The sequence below is a fragment of the Sciurus carolinensis genome, chromosome 1 (assembly GCF_902686445.1).
Source record: "Sciurus carolinensis chromosome 1, mSciCar1.2, whole genome shotgun sequence".
NCBI classification, from domain to species: domain Eukaryota; kingdom Metazoa; phylum Chordata; class Mammalia; order Rodentia; family Sciuridae; genus Sciurus; species Sciurus carolinensis.
The window spans coordinates 96,226,264-96,241,191 of NC_062213.1; the positions used below are offsets into that span (position 1 = coordinate 96,226,264).

General features: G+C 43.2%; 1 protein-coding gene across 1 annotated transcript; it reads left to right on the top strand.

Moving 5' to 3' along the window:
- The first annotated feature begins 5,403 nt into the window (after positions 1-5,403).
- Positions 5,404-6,569, top strand: S100a8 (S100 calcium binding protein A8). Its single transcript, XM_047522028.1, has 3 exons — positions 5,404-5,538; positions 6,052-6,213; positions 6,368-6,569. Exons 2-3 carry the CDS (start codon positions 6,073-6,075, stop codon positions 6,494-6,496), a joined length of 270 nt encoding a protein of 89 aa, XP_047377984.1. The 5' UTR covers positions 5,404-5,538; positions 6,052-6,072; the 3' UTR covers positions 6,497-6,569.
- Positions 6,570-14,928: the final 8,359 nt, after the last annotated feature.

The following is a 14,928-nucleotide window of genomic DNA, read 5'->3' on the forward strand; positions in this document are numbered from 1 at the left end:
ATGGCTAAGTATAATAAAGGGAATTTTTGCATTGGGTAAAGAAAACACCAAGATTCAATTTTGCAATCATTTATTTTCTCACTAAATATTAATATTCCACATCTAGAGATGTGGAAATTAATGTGGTTTCTCTTCTAGAGGGGTTCCTAGAATCAAAGAAAAGATAGACAACAAACAGGTGAATCCTAATAAGGCAGGGTCAATGTCGTGATGGAGAAGGGCACAGAGGAGAGAGCTGGCCGGGCTATGTGGGGTGTAGGGGATCAGGTGGACTCAGAACTGGGCTGGGAAAGATGAGAAGGATGTCACAAGGATGAAGAAGCATTCCAGGCAGCAACAGGAAGTGGATGCTGTCACATCATATCCTGAATCTCATCGTTGTGTCTCTCTGTGGGCCTCAGTTTCCTCATCTGTACAATAGAAAATGCAATAGTACATAACTCAGGATTATTGTGAGAGTTAGATGAATTGATATAAGACAATTCCTGACATGTGATACAGACCAAGCAAATGTTAGCTGTGATTTTGCAATTATTTGTTTTTATTATCAATTATGGTTACTCCTATCGTGTGAGCTAGGCACTGTGCTGGGTCCTGTTGAGGCAAGGATGCATAGTCTGGCTCTGGAGTGTCCACTATACAGTTAGAGAATCAGGCACAGGCCTGGGGCAGGAATCATGGCCCATGCTCCCACACTGTCCTTCAGCACTGAACACTTCAGATCTCAGCACTAAACATTTGTGTGTGTGTGTGTGTGTGTGTGAGTGTGTGTAAATCTTTTATTAAAATATAATGCACAATAGTAAGTCCCAAATTTTCAACTCAGCAAATATTTCAGTGAAATTGACACAGGTGTATTAAAATGGGTTGGATATCATGATCTAGAACTTATATATCCTTTATTATCATTAAGAACAAAAATTTGGGTGGGTATGGTGACTCATGCCTGTAATCCCAGTGACACAGGAGGTTAAGGCAGGAGGATCACAAGTTTGAGGCCAGCCTGGGCAACTTAGTGAGACTGTTACTCAAAATAAAAAGGGCTGGGGATGTGGCTCCATGGTAGAGCACCCAGAACCAAATAAAGGAAGGATGGGGAGGAGGAGGAGAAGGAGGAAGAGAAGGAAATGAAAACACAGATTGGCCTATACATCTATAAAAGGGACATTGGGACAACATAGTTTTATAAATAGAAAATTGGGCAAATATGACTTTTGGAATGATGGGACAAAATGAGCCAAGAAAAGTGAATAAGTCATAAGCTTTTTGCACCTATTATTAATCCTCACAAGGTAAAAATTTTTTTGTAGGTGGAAGCATTTAAAAATTACAAAAATAATTATGGTACAACATACATAACACTAACTTATTGTCCCCACCATTTTTAAGTGCACCTTTCAGCAGTATTAACTACACTCACATTGTTGAACAACCAATCTCCAGAACTCTTTTCATCTTGCAAAACTGACACACTGGACCGATTGAAGAGCAACCCTCTCTTTGCCTATTCCCAGTCTCTGGAATTGGGCATTCTACTTTCTGTCTCTATGAATCTGACTCCTCTAGTTACCTCAGATAAGTGGAGTCATAGGGCATCTGTCTTTTTGTGATAGGCTTATTTCACTTAGCATGATGTCCTCAAGTTTCATCCATATAGTACCATACGTCAAGATTTCCTTCCTTTTGAAGGTACACTCATACATTGCTGGTGGGGCTGCAAATTAGTGCAGCCACTCTGGAAAGCAGTATGGAGTTTCCTCAGAAAGCTTGAAATGGAACCACCATTTGACCCAGCTATCCCACTCCTCGGCCTATACCCAAAGGACTTAAAATCAGCATATTACAGAGATACAGCCACATCAATGTTCATAGCTGCTCAATGCACAATAGCCAGATTGTGGAACCAACCTAGATGTCCTTCAATTGATGAATGGATAAAGAAACTGTGGCATATATACACAATGGAATATTACTCTGCCATAAAGAATGATAAAATCATGGCATTTGCAGGCAAATGGATGAAATTGGAGAATATCATGCTAAGTGAGATAAGCCAATCTCAAAAAACCAAAGGACAAATGATCTCGCTGATAAGCGGATGATGACATATAATGGGGGGTGGGAGGGGTTAGCGTTAGGGTTAGGATTAGGTTTAGGGTTAGGGTTAAGGAGGGGGGCAAGAATGGAGGAAGGAAGGACTATAGAGAGGGAAAAGAGGGGTGGGAGGGGTGGGGGGGAAGGAAAAAAAATCACAGAATGAATCAAACAACATTACCCTATGTAAATTTATGATTACACAAATGGTATGCCTTGACTCCATGTACAAACAGAGAAACAACATGTATCCCGTTTGTTTACAATTAAAAAAAAAGATTTCCTTCCTTTTGAAATAATATTCCATTGTATAGGCATATGTGTTTATCTGCTTATCTGTTGATGTCCTCTTTCATTCCTTCCCTCTTGGCTGTTGTGAATACTGTTGCTATGAACATGGGTGTACAAATATTTTTTCAAGATTTTACTTCTTTTTTTGCGGTGTTGGGGATTGAACCCAGGGCCTTGTGCTTGTGAGGCAAGCACTCTACCAATTGAGCTATATCCCCAGCCCAAAATTTTACATTTTTTTTTTTTGGCTATATGCCTGGTAGTGGAATTGCTGGATCATATGGTAATTATATGTTTATTTTTTTGAGAAGCCATCATACCATTTTTCATAGCAGCCACACCATTTTACATTTTCATCAACAGCACACAAGCTTTCCAATTTCTCTACATCTTTGCCAACAGTTGTTACTTTGTTTTTCTTTCTTTTTTATTTATTTATTTATTTTAATTTTTACAGACTACATTTAGATTCATTGTACACAAATGGGGTACATCATTTTGTTTCTATGGTTGTACATGATGTAGATTCATACCATTCGTGTAATCATATATGTACATAGGGTAATGATATCTGTCTCATCTCACCATCTTTCATACCCGCCCCATTTCTCTCTACGTAATATAAAGTTCTTCCATTCTTCTTTCGCCCCCACCACCCCTGCATTATATATCATCATCCACTTATCAGGGAAAACATTTGACTTTTGTTCTTTTGGAATTGGCTTATGAGAATTGAACCCACAGCATTTTACCCCTGAAATATACTTCCAAGATCTTTTTATTTTTATTTTTGAGACAGGGTGTCTCATTAAGTTGCCCGGGGTGGCCTTGAACTTGCCTCCTCCTGCCTCAGCCTCCTGAGTAGCTTTCAGTCATGTGCTACTGCTCCTGGCTCATTTTTTTTTTTTTTTTTTTTTTTTTTTTTGATAGTAGCCGTCTTAACAGGTATGAGGTGGTATCTCATTCTGGTTTTGATTTGCATTTTCCTAATCATAAGTGATTTTGAACATATTTTTCATGTGCTTCTTGGCCATTTGTATACATTTTTTTGAGAAATATCTTAAAAGTCCTTAACCCACTTTTTTATGGGTCTTTTTTTCTGTTTTTGCTGAGTTGTCAAGAGTTTTATTATATTCTGGATATTAACCCTTTATCAGGTACACAATTTACAAATGTATTCTCTCATTCTTTGGGCTGAAGGTCTCTTCTATTTTATATTTCTACTTATGAATTGATTTAACTAGGGCACAGAGCAGGTAAGTAAGTGGCCCAAAGTCACACTGTTATAAAATAAGTGGCATAATGAAGCCCAGAGGGCTGTGGAAATCCAAGGGAGAGAGGACAATGCCATCTTTTTCCCCAAGGTGGTGCTGATGGCCTATGTACTGGTGAAGCACTGGTCAATATTTAATGACTAAAGGAAGCAAGGAGAGAGGAATTTTCAGTCAGTCATGTTCTCATCAGAACAAGTTCTAGAACTGGATCCTCTGGGGTTCGGTCCAGACTCTGACACACCTGCCCTGGAAAACTCAGGGTAAATCCCTTCACCTTTCTGGGCCTCAGCTTCCTCATCTGTCCACTGGGTAGGGTCCACTCCTATCTTCCTAATAGGCATCGTTTGAGGGTTTGTTTTTTTTTAAACTTTTTAAAAAATTTATGGATTCCGGGACTGAGGTTGTGGCTCAGTGGCAGAGCACTTGCCTAGCATGTGTGAGGCACTGGGTTTGATCCTCAGCACCACATAAAAATAAATAAATAAATAAAATAAAGGAAGTGTGTCCATCTGCAAATGAAAATATATTTTTAAAAAATTCTTTTTAGTAATGCATGACAGTAGAATCCATTTCCATATAATTAGTCAAGCATGAATATATCTTATTCTAATTCTGACACCAGTGCCTCTCCTTCCCACTCTCTCCCCAGCCCCTGCTCCCTTCCCTCTCTTCATCTTTCTGCCATTTGCCCAGAGTTTTTTTGTTTGTTTGTTTTGTTTTTTAATTAGTGTTGTGTGGATGTACGCGGTGGCCAGTTTCATTCATAGAGTCGTATTCATAGATGTGCACAGGAAAGTTGTGTCAGATTCCTTCCACTGTCTCCCTTTCTCTGAGGTTCTTGTGAGGCAGGATGGATGTGAAGTGTGTTGTGATAGGAGACATAGGCCACAAATCCTCAGCAGTGGAAGCCAGGGAATCCGAGTGGCATGTTGTTGGTGGTGGTGGGGAGGGTTTGCCCTCCTGACATCCTGGGACCTTGGCTCCCTCCTCTCCTCCCCTTCAGCATGAAGCACATCTGGCTCCTCCAAAGAGCTCTCCCTCTCTCCAGCCCAGAGTTGCCTGTCTTTCTCTGGCCCAGACTTCTGGGGTCTAAGTCATAAACATCACCCCAGAGAGGGTCGAAGGCCCCTGCCGTGTTCATGCAGTGACCCAGGGCCTTGCATAGTGCAGGAGGACCTCAAGCCAGCCTTCCTCTCCCAGGGCACAGGCACCTCGGCTCCCAGAGCAGGATGGTCGTGCAGGGGTGCAGGCAACAGGAGAGGAACGGATCCAGCTGAGACACCACCTGTCCCCTCAGAGTCCCACCACCCACCCAAAACACACCATAGAAATACCTGACCTTTCATGACTAAAAATCAGCAGTCAGGCCCTGTGTTCTTGCCTTTCTGGGGTCTTTGGACCCTTTTGAGAGTCTGATGAAAGCCACGGAGGAATGTTCTTCTGCACAACCCTCAGAATGCTGCTTCCAACTTCAATTCTAATTCAGAGGTGCAAAGATTGGCTGCAAGGCATGGAATTAGCAACAGCAACATTGGAGAGGGCTTAGGAGTGAGTGTGGCTGGAGTAAGGGAGGGGGTCCCAGGGACCCAGAAAAGCAGTGCTTGCCATGGCCTCGTCTTTGTTTCTCCCCCGAGCCCTGCAGCCCAGCAAAAGTCTTCCGTCTTCCACTTCCCGGTCTCCCCGCCCCTCAGAAATTTTCACTGTGCACAATGATTGTCACACCCACCTGGTTGGGAAACAAGAGACTGGAGCAATTTTGCAAGAAAGCAGCCTCTCTGAATGGCCTGAGGCTGCAGGCAGCTGGCCAAGCCTCCCGCTATAAAAGGGAGCAGATACTCAGTCCTGAAGGTCCTTTGTCAACCGGTTTCAGGGACATCTGGTAAGTGGTACTGCTTGGCTCTGCCCTACTCTGTAGGTTTCCCTTTGAGGAAGGTTGGGGAAGCGAAGTAACTTTTGGTGAGAGAGGAGAGAGGAAGCTTGGGAGATCTCAGCAAAGAACCAGTGCTCTTGGAGAAGAGTGAGAGAAAGATAAGTGGAGGCTTCTAGCTTTGTCCAGTGGGTGAGGGCACATTCATTTCCTAAGCAGGGACTTCTTTGGCAGAGTATGGTGCCATAGGGAGGGAGGGAGACGAGAGAGAGAGAGAGAGAGAGAGAGAGAGAGAGAGAGAGAGAGAGAGAGAGAGAGAGAGAGAGAGACTCACTTCTGTACCCACATCCCACCCTTTCCCATCAGAGCCACAGCCATCTGCTGGTTTAATTATTTGGATGGTAGAGAACAGGTCAAGCCATTACTTGGGGATAGAGTCCTTTGAGTGTCTCTCTGGTCTTCACTATTTCATGGGGAAGTGCACCATCTCCGCCTCAGGATTCCCCATGTGGCTCCTTCCCTCAGGTGAACAGATCCTTGGGCACCATGCTGACTGATCTGGAGAACGCCATGAACTCGTTCATTAATGTCTTCCACGAGTACTCCCTGGAGAAGGGGAATTACCATGCCCTCTACAGGGATGACCTGAAGAAATTGCTGACTACGGAGTGTCCTCACTACATGAAGGTGAGGAGGGGCTGAGTATGGTTGGGGGTCTCTGCTTGGCTCTGATAATGCCCCCAGGGGTCACTAGTCTTCCATACTGCCCTCTGTAGACAGTCACGCTTTAGCTTTCTCTGAGATCTTTATACTCTGGCTTCTTCCCCTTCCATCCTCACAGAAAAAGAATGCAGATACCTGGTTCAAAGAGCTGGATATCAATTCAGATAATGCGGTTAACTTCGAGGAGTTCCTTGCACTGGTGATAAAGGTGGGTGTGGCAGCCCATGAAGATTCACACAGAGAGTAGCAGAGCTGTCAGGCCCTGGGCCTGGGCCCCTGGATATGTACCTGCAGAATAATAAAGTTACCAATACCTCAGACCTCTCTTTGTCTCTTGCTTTTCTCTTGTGGAATGAGCTTCCTGGGGTGAAGGAAGAAGAAGACACTCAGCTTGTTGCCACCCTCACCACCTTCCCACTCACAAGCCTTCAGTGCTTCGCCACTCCTCTGGCTTCCTCCTCACTCGCTCCCCAAGTTATTCTGAGTCTCTTCAAGCTGTGTGGTCTCCAGTAATTCATCTTAGGACTTAAGGATTTAAAAAGTCCATAACACTATAGATGATAATTTTATTAGTTCCTCTCAAATGAGTGATTTGGGAAAAGGGTGGTGTTAGAAAAACTAATACTGTTCTTCAAGTTAAATTTTAGTTTCCAGCTAAATGTTTTAGATGTGGCTCTAGGGAAATTAGGGAGATAGCTACATAGGAGTGTGTGTGGATAGGTGTGTGTGTGTGTGTGTGTGTGTGTGTGTGAGAGAGAGAGAGAGAGAGAGAGAGAGAGAGAGAGAGAGAGAGAGAGAGAGAGAGGGAGGGGGGTGCTGATTCTGTGACTGCTGGTGGATAATGTTCAGATTCTTGCCTTAATGACACAGGGAGAGATCCCTGGTTCCACATTAAATGTTATAGGAATGAGCAGATAGGCTAATCTATTAATAAAATTCAACTCAAAGAATAGGTTATTCAAATGCTGCCCTGAGGGATTTTACTCTCTGGCAATCTGTGAATTATCTAAAATAATTTCCCAATCATTAATCTGTGGATTTTTTCAAGGCCTGGTAAAATGGGAAGGCCAGAGATGAAGGGGTACCTTTTACCAGAGCTTAACTCTTGGGCTGGATTTCCAAGTTGTGGCTTGGGAAATTTGTTGTTGTCCTCACCTGGGTGCTGCGGCAGAGGTGTCAGTGAGGGGGAAGAGGGTAGGGAGCTGCCACAAGAAGCACTAAACCAAGGTCCTTAACTTGACCAGTCTATACATCTCTGAATCAGAATTGAAGTTGGAAGCAGCATTCTGAGGGTTGTGCAGAAGAACATTCCTCCGTGGCTTTCATCAGACTCTCAAAAGGGTCCAAAGACCCCCAGAAAGGCAAGAACACAGGGCCTGACTGCTGATTTTTAGTCATGAAAGGTCAGGTATTTCTATGGTGTGTTTTGGGTGGGTGGTGGGACTCTGAGGGGACAGGTGGTGTCTCAGCTGGATCTGTTCCTCTCCTGTTGCCTGCACCCCTGCACGACCATCCTGCTCTGGGAGCCGAGGTGCCTGTGCCCTGGGAGAGGAAGGCTGGCTTGAGGTCCTCCTGCACTATGCAAGGCCCTGGGCCACTGCATGAACACGGCAGGGGCCTTCGACCCTCTCTGGGGTGATGTTTATGACTTAGACCCCAGAAGTCTGGGCCAGAGAAAGACAGGCAACTCTGGGCTGGAGAGAGGGAGAGCTCTTTGGAGGAGCCAGATGTGCTTCATGCTGAAGGGGAGGAGAGGAGGGAGCCAAGGTCCCAGGATGTCAGGAGGGGCAAACCCTCCCCACCACCACCACCAACATGCCACTCGGATTCCCTGGCTTCCACTGCTGAGGATTTGTGGCCTATGTCTCCTATCACAACACACTTCACATCCATCCTGCCTCACAAGAACCTCAGAGAAAGGGAGACAGTGGAAGGAATCTGACACAACTTTCCTGTGCACATCTATGAATACGACTCTATGAATGAAACTGGCCACCGCGTACATCCACACAACACTAATTAAAAAACAAAACAAACAAACAAAAAAACTCTGGGCAAATGGCAGAAAGATGAAGAGAGGGAAGGGAGCAGGGGCTGGGGAGAGAGTGGGAAGGAGAGGCACTAGTGTCAGAATTAGAATAAGATATATTCATGCTTGACTAATTATATGGAAATGGATTCTACTGTCATGCATTACTAAAAAGAATTTTTTAAAAATATATTTTCATTTGCAGATGGACACACTTCCTTTATTTTATTTATTTATTTATTTTTATGTGGTGCTGAGGATCAAACCCAGTGCCTCACACATGCTAGGCAAGTGCTCTGCCACTGAGCCACAACCTCAGTCCCGGAATCCATAAATTTTTAAAAAAGATTAAAAGAAAGAACAAACCCTCAAACTATGCGTATTAGGAAGATAGGAGTGGACACTGCCCAGTGGACAGATGAGGAAGCTGAGGCCCAGAAAGGTGAAGGGATTTACCCTGAGTTTTCCAGGGCAGGTGTGTCAGAGTCTGGCTGGAACCCCAGAGGAAACAACAAGATGACTTGAGATCTCTAGGTTTTTTGTTTGTGGTAAACTCAGTCATATTAAAATGCAAATGAGCAGGAAAAGGTAGTAGGTTAAACTCTTATTTACTAATGCTTTCATTATCAGCCCATTTTATTATCAGTGGTGTAGTGAGAATGGTTGGAACCAGCTGAGAGTTAAGATTGGGACCTAAAGATAGGCTCCTGCTGGGGTAAGTGGGAGGCCCAGGGAATGAACTGTTTTCTTCTTGGTTTTGTTGAAGAATATCTTTGTTCATTCTCAAAGCTAGTGCTTCTACCTGAGTCAGAAGCCTGGAACACACTCTGCAATGTGGAAACAAGGATTATGCAGTTCTGAGAGGCACCACAGGGATCTTGCTATAATTTTCTCCTACACATAGTTCAAAGGCAAGCAGCTGGCCCAAATGAGGCCCAGTCAAAAAAAGATGAGAAGGGTTCCAGGTGCACTGAACCACATCCCAGGCCTTGTTTGACATTGAGGAGTTATAATGGGTGGAAAGATAATTCAGGAATACACAAAAGGAGAGAGTACCCTGATTCTGCCTTTTAGTTACCTACATTAATGGTGATGGTGATGAGTTGTGCGTGTGTGTGTGTGTGTGTGTGTGTGTGTGTGTATCAGGGTTGAAGTGGGGGGTAACATATCCCAGTGTTTTTGATTGCTCTTGAAAATGCATAGTTAGACTTGCTATTAACCCATTTTGTCACATTGTTCCAGATGTGGAACACCGAAAACTTACATATAGTACATAACATATTATATAATTATATAAAAATATCAATAAGAATATTAGTACATTGTAAAATGATAATATTACTACAGTAATATGCATAAACTCTAGATTGTTATTTCCAACTTATTTTAATGCACCTGTGTGTCTATTTCATTGAAATATTCACAGAATTGAAAATGTGGGACTTAATGGGTTAATGGAATCTTTGTTAGAATTTACTACTATTAATAATGTTTGCCTTTAGTTGAAGTTCCTGTGAGTCTGCTTTTTCCGAGCCCATCCAGGGGGACCGTGGGGTGGCCCATGTGCTCTGTGGAGTTTTACCACAAGTGATGGGGCCCTGATTGTAAAGAACTGGATTTACACAATCTACCAATAATTGATTCCCGAGCTTATGGTTGGGCAGGGGAGGCGGCCCAAGTGGCTCTGGCAGCCTGGAGAAAGAGGAGGTAAGGAAGGCTGTCCTTAGAATCCTCATGGAGGAGTCAGGTCTGGAGATTATCACTTGCAAACAAGACTGTGCCCATTACAGGAACCGCTGGGCAGAGTCAGACAGGGCTTATGGGCCAAAGCAAGGTGATTTGGTTTCCTCTTCCCCCAGCTACCAAAGAAGAACAAGGCAGAGGGAAGTTGCAAAACAAGTAGTTTGACAGGAAACCTCATGCAACGTTTTAGCCCACAAAAGAGACCTTGGTTCACCAACTGAGGCAGATCCGGCCACTGAGATTTCCGGAGATTGAAAAGATGACATTGCCTGAAATCTTGTTTCTCCATCCAGGTTCTCCACCTAAGGCTCTTAATTTCAGGCTAGTGATTGAGACAAAAAGTCCAAAATGGCTTGGAGAGGATCTGGAAATGGGCAATTGGTCACCAGTAATGGAACAAAAGAGCTTATTCCAATGGAAAAGACTTCTCTGAACATCCTCGACTTGGAAATCAAGCCCATTTTGGTTGGGGCCAGATCCTAGCCCACTTTCTGGTGTCCTGACTGGGGGATTTCATTGTGAATTCAAACAGGCTGAAGAGGGGAAGTCTTCAGCTGTATGTCTGTTCAAACAACAAACACAATTTCCGAACCTGGAAAAAGACAAAATGACGATTGCTTACATTTTTAATCTCATGTCAGGTTTATCTGGATGAAAGTAGGTCTTGTTACTTATCATCATGATCTGACATTTGAGAATAGTGGTCAGCAAAAGTATGTTTGAGTAGCCATTCACACAGAGAAAAGGAGGGGATTGTTTTTATTTGCTAGACAGGGTAATAGGGTTTTGCAGACTGGTCAAGATGCTAAACCCCAAACTGTCATGGTTTCTATCAACTCATTAAAAGTTAAAAGAGTCTCACATGTAACTTAAGAATCTTACTTAGGCATTCCTTTTCTGTCTTTGTATATTCCCAAATATTATTCGAATCAGCTTTTAAAAGAAATCTTTCTTGTCAGTTCTTTCATGAACAAATCAAATTTTGGTTTGGCTCAAAATTGTTGATAATTTTACTTTAAGCACGAGATGCTGTGGTAGTTGATCTCATTTCTTTCTTGTAACAACCCTATGAGAGAGGTAATTACTATTTCCATTTTGCATATGAGAAAGCTTGGAGAGGTTAAGAAACTCAACAGTTTCCTAATCTGGCAAGTGAGATCCTTGGAGTTGTCACAAGTAAGAGAATCTCTCTAGTCCACATTTGTTTTCTAGTTGGCTTTCCATCTTGTGTGTGGACAGGACCAGCCCTTGCTCTCTGCCGGCCTTTCCAGTCTTTTTCTCTTTGCCCCCTGAACCACCTTTGTTGCCCAGAGTGACAAGTAGAGAGAACAGATGCCAAGATGAACTTCTTTCTTGGGTCCTCTCCTCTGTCTCAGACACATCTCAGTGCCTGAGGCACTGTGAGTCTTTCCTGGTGTGAGTAATATTTCAGACAAGGATAATTTTCCTGCACATAGAGCAAGAGGATTGACATTTTCATCTCCCTAAGCTCTTAGGGCTTGACCCAGAAATAATTTCCTCTTTCTTCTGGGGTGGAGGAGGCTTCCTTCCAGTCTCAGGAGCTTTGGAAGTTCCCATGAACTTTGAAGTGTGGTTGGATCTGCCATTTTTGGAGCACTTCCCCCACCAGACTTGAATGGTATACGTGTGGCTCGTTGCCAGTCTGATGGGGGTCCCAAAAGCCATCTACAATTCTGATTGGAGAGTGACACTCTCAGTGTGGGTGGTATACCTAGAACATAGATATAAAATCAGACAGATATTCAACATTGCCAGTGGTGTGTGAGGGTATGTATGTCCTGCAAATTAATTCTGTCACTTATTCATGGCTAAACAAGACACAGGCTTTGTATTATTGTACTACACTCTTATAATGACCACTCTCTAACCAGAGTTACATGCGCTCCCTCAGTTCATATATTCCTTTGTGGGGTGTCTATCACCCTCAGATGGGGCATGATGTTTGGCAATTTTGGATCCTTGGTATATTTGTGCAAAGTGATGCTCTAAGCTAGAAATGCTCATACTCTGACATCAGAGGGTTACCTGACACACCCGGCCAACAACACAGACTCCATTCTGCTATCTGTGTCCTTGTACCTGGAGAGGCATACATGTCCTGGAGAAGTGGTCCCCAACTTGTCATTGACTCTGGTGGAGATGTCCAACTCTGCTACCAAGGCTATTTAGGATCAACAAGACTTGCTGAACTCACTGGCTAGGGTGATGATGGGTAACTGAACAGTCTCTGATTATCTGCTGGAAGAACAGGGTGGTGTATGGTTATTGCCAACACTTCCTGCTGTACCTGGGTAAACACTTCAGGTATTGTAGAGGCATCCTGGGAGAGACTCAGAAATCTCCCACCACCAATTGGTTGCAAACAGTGGAGCCATTTGAAGGATCCTTCTTTGGCCTCTTCAGCACCTTCTTCCCTAGATGGCTGGCATCCTGGAAGGTGTCACTGCTCAAGATAGTCCTGCTTGTGGTAGGGTCTTCCTGGTAGGGTCTTCTGTGGTAGGGTCTAGTGAGATGTCTTCTGGCTGTGGCTCAACAATTTTTGCACTGAGATTGGGTCAAAGTATCACATGGATGTGGTAAGATCTAGGGAGATATGGAGGCATATGAGATGAATTATCTTTGCAGGAGGATACCTGGCTTGAGGGGTGGACTGCAGGACAGGTTCCCACATGACCTTGGCTGACCCAGCTATTCCAGTTGCCCCTGGTGTATAAAACCCAGGGAAGAGTGCTTCAGCAGCATGGGTTGTAGATGAGACTCCATCCGGCCTGGGTGATTTTCCTGAACCTTGGGGGACCAGCTTGCCATGAATTCTAGGCATCTATTGTCTATGGTTGCCAATCTGTGAGCCGTAATGATGCAGCTGGGTGCAGACCTGTAATCTCAGGAACTCAGGAAGCTGGGGTAGGAGGATTACAAGTTTAAAGTCAACCTGAGTAACTTAGTAAGACCCTGTTTCAACAATAAAAAATAATGACTGGGGATGTAGTTCAGTGTAAAGCACCCCTGGGTTCAATCCTCATACCCTACCCCCAATAAAGTTGCTTTGCTTAAACTTATGTGAATGTTCTGTCTCATTAGACTTGTACAAGTGGTAAAGTACCCAGTATGTGGTGCATGTACTTCACAGGTAGTGGTCACCCTAGTCCAAATTCCTCACTCTTTATAACTGCCAAGTTCAGGCAGCATGATGGGAAAGTGGTATTGTTCTTTTCCTTCCTGAAAACTCTGGGCTCTGTTTTAAAAATTGAGCTGTTACTCCAGTGACTAGCTTTGCATCCCAAAACAACTCAGAGAGAGTTCTTTCTTGTCTCATTGGCTTCATTCATTTCCTCCACAGACAAAACAACAACAAAAACAAAAACCAAAAAAACTTTAAGGTGACATTTAGTTGGCCAAAACCAAGGCTTGTAACCTATTCTGTTAAAACAACAAGAAGGAATGCTTCCTCTGGCCCTCTTCACCTTCATCCCCACCTGTTATAATTTGGATCAGGACTGTTCCCCAAACACTCATGTGTTAAGAGGCTTGGTCATCAGAACTGATCTGAGGCTGCCCATCTCTTTAGACTCAGTCACACACCCTTTAAAGGGACTCTGTCATCTTTTTCTCTCTCCTTGCATATCTGGGAGTTTATGTCCTCTTTGGACATGGTAACTTTAGAGAAGCTGTCTTGGTGAGAGAAAAGCATTTGTAGTTATTGAGTGACTACCCAAAGCCAGGCTCTGGGCTAACTTGAAGTAAAACTGAACTTGTGGGGGTATAGTGGGGGGAGGAGGACTGCTATTCTGTCCTACTGTAAGCTGCTGGCATGTCCCTCCCTACTTCTTGGGTAACTAGAAAAGTCCTTTTGGTTGTTGCTATAACTTTTTTGTATTGATGACTTAATTTTTATATTATTTTAATTTGAAATAATTTAGTTTGATATAAGTTAAAACTTTGAAAAAATTCATAAGGTAGAAGAAAAAGTAGGTCCAAATCTTCAACATGTCAGCTTAGGATCAGACTTCCTTAACAGGACTCCCATAGCACAAGAAATAAAAGCAAGAATCAACAACTGGAATAGATTCAAACTAAAAACCTTTCTCTCAGCAAAGGAGACTATCAGTAATGCGAAGAGAGAGCCTACAGAGTGGGAGAAAATCTTTGCCACTCATACTTCAGATAGAGCACTAATTTCCAGAATATATAAAGAACTCAAAAAACTCTACACCAAGAATACAAATAACCCAATCAACAAATGGGCTAAGGAAATGAACAGACACTTCACAGAAGAAGATGTACAAGCAATCAACAGATAAATGAAAAAATGTTCAACATCTCTAGTAATAAGAGAAATGCAAATCAAAACTACCCTAAGATTCCATCTCACCCCAATTAGATGGTGATTATCAAGAACACAAGCAACAATAGGTGTTGGCGAGGATGTGGTGAAAAAGGAACACTCATACATTGCTGGTGGGGTTGCAAATTAGTGCAGCCACTCTGGAAAGCAGTGTGGAGATTCCTCAGAAAGCTTGGAATGGAAACACCATTTGACCCAGCTATCCCACTCCTTGGTCTATACCCAAAGGACTTAAAATCAGCATATTACAGAGATACAGCCACATCAATGTTCATTGCTGCTCAATTCACCATAGCCAGATTGTGGAACCAACCTAGATGCCCTTCAGTTGATGAATGGATAAAGAAACTGTGGCATATTTATACAATGGAATATTACTCCGCAATGAAGAATGATAAAATTATGGCATTTGTAGGCAAATGGTCAAAATTGGAGAATATCATGCTAAGTGAGATAAGCCAATCTCAAAAAACTAAAGGACAAATGATCTCGCTGATAAGCGGATGAGGACATATAATGGGGGTGGGAGGGGTTAGCATTA

Excerpts from the sequence above, each read along its gene's own strand:
- S100a8 (XM_047522028.1), top strand. The coding sequence starts at position 6,073 with ATGCTGACTGATCTGGAGAACGCCATGAACTCGTTCATTAATGTCTTC. Across the intron at positions 6,214-6,367 it reads AGTGTCCTCACTACATGAAG|AAAAAGAATGCAGATACCTG; the intron begins GTGAGGAGGGGC and ends CCATCCTCACAG.